Consider the following 11,849-nt stretch of genomic DNA (forward strand, 5'->3'; position numbering starts at 1 on the left):
GTAACATTCTTGTTTAAAGGTTTGGAGTTTGACGCCCACATGATACAAATTCTGTGTCACTGGTATTTCAGCAGCCTCTGATGAGTTACAGTCGCTGTCATTACAAATAAAACAAACAAACAACGAACTATACACTGACAGGCTACTCTGTGCAGGGCCAAGAAAAACAATCAAGAGAAATACTCTCCAGAGGTTAAATCCAAGAGAAGCATGCAGCATGGTGGCTATGAGCTGAGGACACATTTACCCATAATGCAATGGGTGCAGTTAATCTGACACATGTGGCATTTTTGCTGTGTGTAGTCTGGTTATACTTGTCAGGTCAAAGTCTTACAGAAAAAGCTGATTTAAAACTTAGTGGTTGAAGTACAATGCATCTTCTTTTTTACAACCTGTGTCGTATTTTATGAGTTTTGACCTTTATTGTTAAAGATTGCTAAAGCTTCTCTGGAAGAGCTACACAAGCAGTGAGGGTTTCATCAGTTTTACTGTCCACTTTCTAACTGTTTGACCACTTGTGGTTGTTGCCTTTGCATAAAAGCAATGATGTAAGATATAATCAGACCTTTATTCTCAAGTAATATAATATCGCACTTCAAAGTTTCGTCAGCAAAATATACTCAAAGTGTCAAAATAAAAGTACTTGCTCCAGAGTAAAATGGCCTTTGACATTATTAGATTGTTAATACTGATCAGTTTACTGTTGTAGCTGGTCATGGTGGAGCTAATTTTAACAACTTTATACATTTAGCTTGTTTAGTCCAGTGGGTCTCAACCTAGAGGGCGGGCCCCTCCAAAGTGTCACAAGATAAACCTAAAGGGTCATCAGACAATTAAAGGGAGAAGAAGAAAAGCAAACTTCTCTTCTTTAATCTCCTACAAAGATTTGTACGTTTTTAGTACAAAGTACTTCAAAATGTATGTACTCAAAAACAGTACTTGAGTAAATGTAGTGTTACTTTCCACCTATGTACTCTGTTAGCTGCACCAGTTGGTGAGTAAAATTTCTTCACTATTAGTCAAAACTACAAAATAAGAGCCAAGATGTAAAGAAAAATAGGACAGACGTTGGTATGGCGCTAAGCCTCCAGGGAAGGAATTAAGATCACTACAATCTCCTCAAATATAACAAAAATAAATGATGTGTGTTTGTGTGTATTTGACAGAATGGAGGGTGAATCGAGGTCCTCTCACAAGTACCTGCTGCTGCAGGTGTGGTGTGGTATGCTCACTGTGGCCATGGTGGTTATGGCTGCACTTCTCATTTCAATCAAACCGAGATCCACTGAGGTCAGTACATCTGTCACAGGAGAAGAGAAAGTTTAGTTTAGATTGATATTCACAGCTCAGGTGACTGTTTTAGGCGTCAGCAGTTACCCGACAGTCAATACTGATGAAGTCAGAGCAGGTTAGACTACTCTGTTAGACTGCATAGTTTTTCTCATGTACCTGATACATGAGCAGAATGTATTTTTGTAAATGAATGCCATCACATGTGAAGTCATGTCTCAGTTGTACAATTCCACTGAAAAACCATGAGTAATGTGTGATTAATATTGTTGTTATTTTATCAAAAAAGAAGCGTGTTTTATGCCGTTACAAAGCACTTCCTGTCTGATCTCTGTCTCTGTTTCAATAAGATTTGTTTCTACAAGTTAAGGCCAGAATCCCAGTAGGGGTGGATACAATAATAGAACACCTGTGCAATATAACGCAATTCATTACAGACATCATCATAAACTACAACCATCAAAAGTACTAAAGACTTTGAATAAACACCTCTTTGACACTAAGTTGTATTTGCCACAAAGTAGGACACTGGCTTCCGTCATTTTTATTTTTGTCAGAAAAATTTAAAGATAACAAAAAAAGGCACATTTCCCACCAAGTTTATGGAAAAGATGATATTTTGGAGACGCATGGTTTTCCCTCACACAAAATGTAACTTGTAGTTCTCTATTGCCGGTTGCCAGTGAGACAGCAAGCTAACAAGGATGTTGAAGGTGATCATGGCGATGGTGCAGAAGATGATGGTTGTTTTGCATCTTTTCTAGGAAGAAGTCTCAACACTGAAGCCAATTAATGTCATTCCAACAGATCCAACATGTACGTTGAGTAGATGTCAAATGTCACTGTTCACTTCAAACAATGCCTTTTAAAATAACCTCATATTATTGCAAAATTAAGATGTTTATGAGTGTTTTAATAAAAACAATAAGAAAACGCCACATTTGCATGAATCAAACTGGATTTCAACTCAAATCTTTTCTTTTACAGTCAACAGTATTGTGGCTCCCTCGAAGTCAATAGGTAAGTTATTATGATTTCATTACCAATATCTCAGGTGGCATCGGTGAGGTTGCAACCAATCGAAACGATTCTTATTTTTAGGTGATTATACACTTAAGAAAACATCCTTAATAATATATTATATTTGATTTCTGACGATAGTCCCTGAAATGCTACACACTGTTCATTTAGGAAGAAATTACAACAAACTGAAAGATATCAATGAGAGAATGTAAAATATACTGTGAACATTGTCAAATAACTCTAAAACTATGTGGTTTTTCAGGATCCTCTCGCTCATACATCCAGCTAACCAGGAGTAAGTACACTTCCTCTTCTGGTTAATATTCAGATTCATTATCATTGCTTCTTCTTGTGTGGTATGCGTTTTTAGATAGCTGTAGATGGCGTGTGTCAAAGTTACTTCTATACTCTTGTCCTCGATTGTATTTTTTATGAGCTTCCGAGCAAATCTAAAAATGTCTTTGGTTACGGTGTATGTTCAAATGTCAGCGCTCCATCTTGCATTTCTCAGTGTTGTTGTTTTTTACCCTGAAGAACTGGTCAAGCATAAACATTGAGATGTCAAGATAAGATATTTCCAATGCCCACAGAAACATTTTCAGCTTTCTAAAATCAACAGTCTGTGTCAGGTTCTGTTGTCAGTGCCTAAAACTTCAAACAGCAAGAACTTCTTTCTCGAAGCTGTCATTTTACCCTCACACAGAGAAAACTACATCATAAAAAAAGAGACAGAGATGCCACTTTCTTGCCCAAAGAAGTCTCAACTGACCAAAATGCAAGATGTGTTTCGAGTACAAGCCCTGACTCTTACTTTTTACTGATCTCTCTTGCTGTCATTGTGCCTCGACTGCATGAGAAAAAAACTGCTTCCACTTTTGACGCCTACAGATGCCGGGTGCAACAAGTTCAGACATGCTCTATGGGAGCTGCTGAAAGTCATTCTGAGAAACGTAGGAAGTATTTAAATGAAGCAGATGATGACACAGCAGGTTGAGAGGAAATGGCTGTTTCAGAGAGTAAATAACAACAAAATAACTCCCAATTTGAATTCTTATAATTTTAAGTGAGATATTCAGATTTATTTATACAGTTTAAAGTTACAGGGATAATGAACATTTCTAGACATTTCTGTAAATGTGCCAGTTTAGCCACCTTGGTTTAATTTCAACTGCAGTCCCACAGTCCCATTTTAGACACAGAAACAGATGGGTTTTTGGGTCTAAATAGGGTCCCTGAAAACATTTTCTTAATCAGCTTCTTGCTACGAGCGATGGGATCCTACATGAACAAATGTTTTTCTGCCAAAGTTACAACAGTTTTTGTTATTTAACATGAAAGATTGATGTATTTGTCCTGGCTTTTCTCTTTGCTTTAAAATGGGGTTCAGGTGATGTCACATATCTTCAGTGAACCAAGTGTTTGCACATTAAAAAGTTGTGCTACAACCTTTTCTACATTTCCACTTGAAAATTAAAGTGTACGGTGTATTTATCACTCTCCAGTTGAACAACTATTATATCTAATAGACGTAAACTAGATACATTCATACACAATGCATCTGCATGCAGACACAGACTGAGATAGAAACACAGCTCTGTTGTGTTTCCTATCTCATGCATTGTGTTCCTCCCACCACACTGCTTTTTTCCTCTGTGAAGTGGGTTCCTGAAACCTCAACAAACCCAACGCTGAGCTGTAATGTGGGCTGCACCAAATTAAGGTATAATTACAGCCCAAAGCAACAGACATCATTCAGTTTGTCAAAGGGTGCTTAATCGGCCAAAATTAGCCATTCATTTAAAGATCAACTTTGTTAAGCTGATGTCTTTATTCAAGTTGAGTGTGAATTTTTCAAAGGGCCTCGGTAGATGATAGAACTACAATCAGAGCCAAAGAGCTCTCATATGTCACCGCCTAAAGTTTCATGAGCGAGGTGAAATGTTTGTATAGCAGAGGGATTAAAGAAACGTTTGCCAAATCTCTTACAGTTGTGGGGAATTCCTATTGGCAAAACTCTCCCCCCGGATGTCAATCCTGCTCCCTTGTCCTGCGCAACAACTCCATCCACTGCACCAGGAGCAGCCACTACTTCCTCTACGCCCAGGTCACCTTCAACAAACACCATAAGAAAAGTCAGACCAAATCTGTGATTTTGAAAATAAATCCAAAATTTGGTAGAAATCTTAAGGTACTGGTTGAGGGGACCTTCCCGAACACAACAGAGGGTTCTGTGTGGGTGGCCAATATTGTCAGCCTCACAGAGGGAGACAGTGTCAGCTTAGATATCAACGGTGAGTTTAAAAAACACTGCTGGTCAACATTCTGGGGTGCCTATGAGCTTCATTAGTGTGGCAGGACTCCAGGATTTGTTACTATACAGGGGTTGGACTGGTATGGTATTATTAGTAGGACTATACTAATTTGTTTCAAGAAAGGCTGTTCATCTCCTGTATTTTCTTCCAATATGTTGTGCCAAATATTCACTCAAAATCACAGGGAGTCAGTCATCAACTATCAACTATTATTGAATAGAAGTTTTTGTAGGGTATCATGGAACACTAAAATGCTAATGTTCGGCAGGGTGAGAAACAACGTTTACTGACCTTTGAATAAAAAGGTCACATCTTCACATATTGACCTTTGGACAAAAATATCTTGGCAAAACAAATGACTGTATCATTCCAACCTTAGCAAAATCTCTATATTTAAGTAAGTCACCTGGTTCTGATTCTTAAATTTGTGTGGTGTTTGGTGGTCTTATAAAAATGTTAAGCTAACTGCATTGCAAATTAACATAAACTGTGACTGTCTGTTTGTTTTTTACTGCTATGGTCTTGTGTAATTTATGAAATATAATATTATATTGCTGTGGTTTGATTTCCAGGAGGGAAGGCAAATTAAAAAGTAATAAAAAACTCTTTTTTTTTTGGAACCCAATTTACTGACTTTGTATTTTCAGCTGCCAGCTGACCACACGGTGGTGCCACCTTCCCCTAAATAAGAGGGAGTCACCCACTCACCATTATTTCCACATATAACATTACACAGCCTGATAACACATTCTAATCATCGATCAATAATAAATAAATAAAATTCAACAAAAACCACAAAGACATACCAATGGATGGCTGAGAAATCTCAAGAGTATTGTTGACAAACACTGCCAACACAAAGCGTAGTACTCCTCTCATTGTCCTAGTGCTAACAGTGTACACACATACTGCACAGTACGTGACGCTTTACAACTTTAATTAGGAGTTGCATTGAGCAGGCAGGAGCAACAGGTGCAGAACAGGAAGCCACATATTTGGTGCAACATCAGTCACAGTGTTTCCCTTACAGCACATCCACAGATATATTTGAACTGGAAACGCCCTCTGATCAGACTCCTTGGCGGCAGCTCGGTTCCTCTAATGCAATAAGAGCTCAAATGTATCTTAGACTCAATGCTGAGTGCATATAAACCAGTCACACATAACGTTAATGGTGTGTCTGTCTGACCTTAGCACTGCAGTCCTTCAACTATATACTAATTAAGCTGCTGATATGTCTCTGCCCAGAAATACACAGCAATTCCCTGTTTATTAATGGATTTTAAGCAGCTTGATTGAGAATTATTTGCTAATTTGAACAGGATTAATCAATACAGCCAACATTAAGACTTTTAAAAAGCTCATAAGCCCAGAACCCATTTGACCCCAATTAAAGTAAGTTGGTCAAATGTTTATACCTCTTTATGCAGGAGGACTCTGATTTATCAAGACTAAGAGGCTACAGCCATGCGAGCTGCTCTTTTCTTAAACCCAGTAGTGCAATTTAACCTCTATATTGCCCTAAATAATCCAACAAAGGAGCAAATAAAGTAATGTAAGTGTCTGTAATCTCAATTTACAGCTAAGTATTGAGTAAAGTATTAAGTGTTTATATTTTATACCGAAGAGGGAATGAGTGAACGAGGGAGTGATTTCGGACACAGCCATACTGATGTATAGCAAGTATGACATTTACCCTGCTCATCATCTTAGCTTAGCGTGTTAGCATGCTAACGTTTGCTGGTGAGCACTTAATTCAAAGAACAATCTGGGGATGATGGGAATATTAGGTGTGGGGTCTTAAACTATAGTTGAACCAATTAAAATTTTGGGAGATGGAATAATATGAAAAGTTAAAAAAGGGTCGCCAAAGTTGTTATTTCATCCTACGGGGAACATGAATGTCTGGAACAAATCTGATGGCGATACATCCAAGTGTTGTCGCGAAATTGTACTGAAAATGACCGATCAACCTCATAGTGGTGCTACAGGAGGAGTCAGGGGATCACCAAAGTCTTAGGATTCATCCTCTGGGAACAATGAATGTATGCATATATGTATAAAATTGTATGGCAATCAATCATGTCATTGTTGAGATAGTTCACCTGCAATCCCGAGAGCCACGATAAAGGCCATTCCTGAAGCTTTAATTCTAGCCTTAACTCTCTCCTGAACACTGAACCTAATGTCTGTCCAAACTCTTCTCACTTTCAAAGATACCTTCACTGTCCTGGTAAGAAACTTACATAAATCCTCACAAAGAACCCATAAACTCACATGCAGCATGAAAGGCAAGCTGACTTAATATCTCAGAAGTTTAATTACTGTGTGATTCACCCACTTTGTTGTCAACACTTTATAAATAGGATTAACTTGACTATGTGACGTGGCAAACATTCCCTTTGTGTGAGGCCCACGCTTGCCCTTCAGCTTATCAGTGTTCACACGACCTGTGGACATGTGGGCCACTTTAAGAGCCAGATTTATAGAAAGTGGACAGCATGACATCACCTCCAACAGGTATCTTAGGTCGCGGACTTCCTCACACATTCACCACAACACTTGTTCCTTTGTTCTCTTGTGCCTTTGTAGTTCTGTAGGGATTGTTTGTCAGGCTTGTCATTTAAAATCAGCTTCTAAGCCATGGACTCTGATGACATTCTGAGTTTTTTACAGGAACAGAAATGTTCTTGTCTACATGTATTTGGTTCAGCCCAAAAAACATAATCAAACAATAAACAACGTGGAGAACAAAACAAGTTGAGGAATTTCTGGCGGTAATGTGGGGGAGATTAGCATAAAACAATGGCATGTGATGGTGTGTACTGTATATTGAAACATTTCCTCCGCTGTCCTGAGCACTCAGGAGAGGGTTTTTATTCATTTTAAGGGTTTGTAAGCCATAATGCCCAATTTGCAGGGCATTTCTGGTTTGTATCAAATAATCACATTACCTCTAATAGTCTCTTCTTTCATTCTTCCAGACATTTCTACAATTACTGCCAGAGAGTTCACTTTTATTTATTTTCACAAAGTCTCTTTTGCAAGTTGTAGTGTTAAAATGTATTATAATTATGTTCTGTTAAACTTGTATATGCAAATCTTAGAGCAAAACAATATATACTTTTTAGAAGGTGCAAATATTGCATAAATGCGGCTCAGCCGGCAGCATGCAGCTAATGGTGCTAACAGTGCTGACAGAGCTAACAGCGCTTACCTGGGGGGGGACCGGAGGGTGCGCACGACACTTCCGCAAGGACGCCGTTGGTCGGGACGGCGATATCAGCACAGTGCAGAGCAACTTCATTCTCTGCTCAGGTAGACATTACTCCACTATATCTTTACATGACAGATAGATGTTTGTTGCTCTATTAATGCTCTGAAAAACAGAAATATTAACAAATAAAGGGTCAAAGATAAAAGTACTCATTCGGTGGCAGAGTGGCCCTCGTCATTGTACTTTATTATATTTTTGGATTATTACTAACACATTAATGTGTAAGCAGCATTTTATTATTGCAGCTGATATAACTGACATCATCATGTTTTAAATGCGAAAAATGCAAAAAATAAGTACCTCAAACTTGAGTAAATGTACTTGTTACGTACAGCTACTGTACCTGTTTTTATTAGTTTTAATCTACAGTATGTTTGATTTGGAACAGTATTTTTGATAGAAAAGAGTATTTTATCAACCCTAAAGGGAAATTAAAGTGTTACAGCAGATAACATTCTTATTCACATAAGAAACAAAAACAAATATGAAGTCACGTTATACACAAATAACTGAAATAGACTAAAGTTTTTTGTTGAAAATGGCTATGCAAATTACCATGATGATTAAAATATCTGCATCAAGTCATCTCATCAGTGTACACGGGTAATATTAAAAGTTAAGACACAGATCGTGTGTGCGTGTAGACACGTAAAAATGTCACTTCCTCATATGTCCCTCGCACTTCCTGCCTCATATCCAGCTCCATAAGATAATATTAGCTGTTTTTAAAGTATGTGTATTGCATGCATTACTACAAAAGAAAGGGGAACACATCTATGATAATTTCCTATATCTTATCATTGACGCTATTCGTCAATCATCAGACTTTAAGTCATGATGACAGGATGTGCATCCTGTATTCCAGTGTGGTTTTTCTGTATATTTTTGGGCTAATTTAATCGTAGCTTTAGACTCATGTGCGTGTTGTTGAACCATCTGTTCATCATGTGATAGCAGACTACTGGGGGAAAGTGTTTACAAATGAAGGGTTTTTCATTCAGAATCAAGCTGTAATTTTAGAGTTTCCAGTCTGAGGAAGGAGGAATAATTGCGGATGAAATTACACTAATTTGGGCTGCTGCATCATCATTTGCAAAAACAGCATCAACAAACCATCTGGCCAAAAAGATCAACAAGGCAACAAGCGTAGGAAGAATCGACTGAAAAACATGAAGTTTATGAAATTCAGGACTCTATGCCCTCAAGATTAGAGAAGTGGACCTCGGACTGGAATGTAACATTTGAATCCCAGAGAACTGGGTAAATCTAAAAGACAATGCTTTCTGCTTCTCTCCAAAAACACTGTTGGGATCCCCTTTAGCAAGGCACTTCACCTCCAACTTCTGCTAAAAGACCAACAACAGATGTGAACGTAAAAGAAAGTACCTCAAAGGTCAAAGATAGTATCTCTCCTGTAACAGGGCTGCATGTCTGAGTCACACTGACTGCATCTGTACAAATTCAAACTTAAACTGTCTCACAGAGCCAAGACAGATTTCATTGGTGGTTGAAATCCATGATTGTCGACACTGTTTATTAAAATCCTGTTATCCAAAGCTCCCAGCATCAAAACCAAGCAAGGCGAAGCAGCTTTTTAGTTTCTACAGCAGTTTCCGCCACAGGAGTTTCTGCCACAGGAGCAGAAACTTCCTGAATACTTGAGTTCTGCTAATTTAATCAGTGCTTAAAAAATATATTGTTTACTGTGCCTTTCCAAAAAATGATGTACATAACTTGTTTTTAAATCAGTATGTATTTCTTTGCTCGGTTTTTGTTTTGTTTTTTTACATTATGCTTGTTCTGGCTTTTTGTTTTTATTGTCTTTTAAACACATTTTTTAATGTGTTCTTAACATCTTTTGCTTAATGTATTCCTATGCCCTCGTAAAGCACTTTGACTTGCCTTGTGTCTGATGGTGCTATAAATAAACTTACCCACGCTTTACAATAATGACTATCTGTGCTTTATCATGTTCTCAAACTGCATAGCGGCCAGTGGGTGAACACAGCGGAGCATTTAGCAGCTGAACAGTCAGACATTTACTTCAGGATTTGGCGGAGATCAAATTGGAGCTAAAAAGAGAGTGAGTGTCGGACTGACCTGCTTCAGACAGAAACATGACTCCAAATGAATGCAAAGTTAATGTTGCTCCGGGCCTGTAGGATGTGTAATGTTAACGTTAAAGAGGCAGCTGTTTGCTAATAAGTTCCCCGCATCAACTTCATTAAGGATGATATGTAACAGCTGTGTTTACAGCTCGGTGCACCACCCCAAGTGGCCAAAATAAGTCAATCTATCTACGCTTTATGGACGAAATGTAACCATTTCTGTTTGGCTCTTGACTGGGGCTGCAACTAATGATTATTTATCATTTTCACGATAAAATGTCTATAAAATGTCAGACAACAGTGCAAAAATGTCCATCCCAGTTTCTCAAAGTCCAAAAATAGTTTTGTCAGTCAAAATAAACCCCAAAGTTATTGCGTTTAATATGCTATAAAACAGAGAAGAGCAAGACATCTCCATATTAAAGTGGCTGAAAACAGCATTTTATCTATTTTTACCTTTGTTTTGGGAATATTATGATCACCAAAGTTGGGCTCTATAGGTGAAAAGACAAAACAAAGCCAACAGGGTCAAATGATGAGTTATAAACAAACCAGACTGATCAGATTATTTTAACCACTTTATGTGGAGGTTAAACTAAAAGTGAGAGCACCCACAATAATGTATTAATATACAGAAAAACTTTGTGTGTGTAGATACAATGGATCTTTGTCTGGTTTGATGTATCACAAATGCTGTGACAAGCATTAATTCCACCGAGACAAATTTCAAATGTGTTTTTGCATTTTAATTAGGGTACATTTAAACATAAATTAGTTGACTTTTGTCACTGAAACATAACTGATATAGAAGATCAGTTTTTAATCAACTACTTGATTGACTGAAAACAGTCAATCAATCAATTCATTCAACTTTATGTATATAGCACCTTTCAAACAAATGAACTGCACTTCAAAGCGCTTTTCAAGCGATTGACAAAACTTCAAAATCATATCGATCAACAATAAAATGTTGATACCACAAAGCAGATTAAAATAGATATAATGATAAATAAATGATAATAGAAAAAGTATAAATAATAAAACACTACATAAAGTCATCAGCCTACTATCTTCACACACACATAACATTTAAGCTATATTTTGTATTACATCACACACACAGCAACTTTCTAATCTCTTCTTCCTCTGTTATTCTGTGCTTATCTCGAAGGCCATCTCTCCCACTGAACCCAACAAATGTATTTCTTATCACTTAGTTTATTTATTTATGTTTTTGACCAGGTAAACTCCCTGAGTTTAAAAACAGATCATTTTATGGTTATGGTAAACAGATATTGTAAAATCCCAGATTCAGATAAGAATCTTATCTATTGGTTTTCTAAAAGCTCCCGACAGATGCAGACGAGGTAAAACACCTAATGGGTGAAGCGTAACTTCTTGGTGGCCTGGCGGAGGTTTGTAGGCCACCAGACTATACAGTCTAGATGCAGCGGAAGCCACCTTGCATCTGCGGTGAAACCTCATTTTGGCCCAGTTTATTCCCTTACACATCAACAGCTCTCTCTGAGCCCACACATGGCAACACTGAAGAAGGAATGATGAGAGGGAAACCAATACCTCCTTGATGTGGCACCTGTGATTGTGTCACCAAACAAATCTGAAAATGAAACTATGTGGCATAAACACAGCATCTTGTTCGCCTACAACAGCTTCCTTTCTCCACTTCCTGCCTCCTTGACCCCACCCCCTTCTTTCCTCCATCCTTTCCTTTCCTTTCCTTCCCGTTCTGATGTAATCTTTGTCTGAATTGTGGTTGAGCTCCACTGTGTGATGACCGCACAATCCTGGAATTTCGTGATGCAATCAAAGAGCAAAATC

General features: G+C 37.9%; 1 protein-coding gene across 1 annotated transcript; it reads left to right on the forward strand.

The window, feature by feature from the left end:
- Window positions 1-1,167: 1,167 nt before the first annotated feature.
- On the forward strand, window positions 1,168-4,660 carry lta (lymphotoxin alpha (TNF superfamily, member 1)). Its single transcript, XM_076106682.1, has 3 exons — window positions 1,168-1,290; window positions 2,055-2,106; window positions 4,302-4,660. The coding sequence occupies exons 1-3, from the start codon at window positions 1,168-1,170 to the stop codon at window positions 4,658-4,660; spliced, it is 534 nt and encodes a 177-aa protein (XP_075962797.1).
- Window positions 4,661-11,849: the final 7,189 nt, after the last annotated feature.

This window comes from Anarhichas minor, unplaced genomic scaffold (genome assembly GCF_050575085.1).
Source record: "Anarhichas minor isolate MPS153535 unplaced genomic scaffold, ASM5057508v1 ptg000035l, whole genome shotgun sequence".
NCBI classification, from domain to species: Eukaryota; Metazoa; Chordata; class Actinopteri; order Perciformes; family Anarhichadidae; genus Anarhichas; species Anarhichas minor.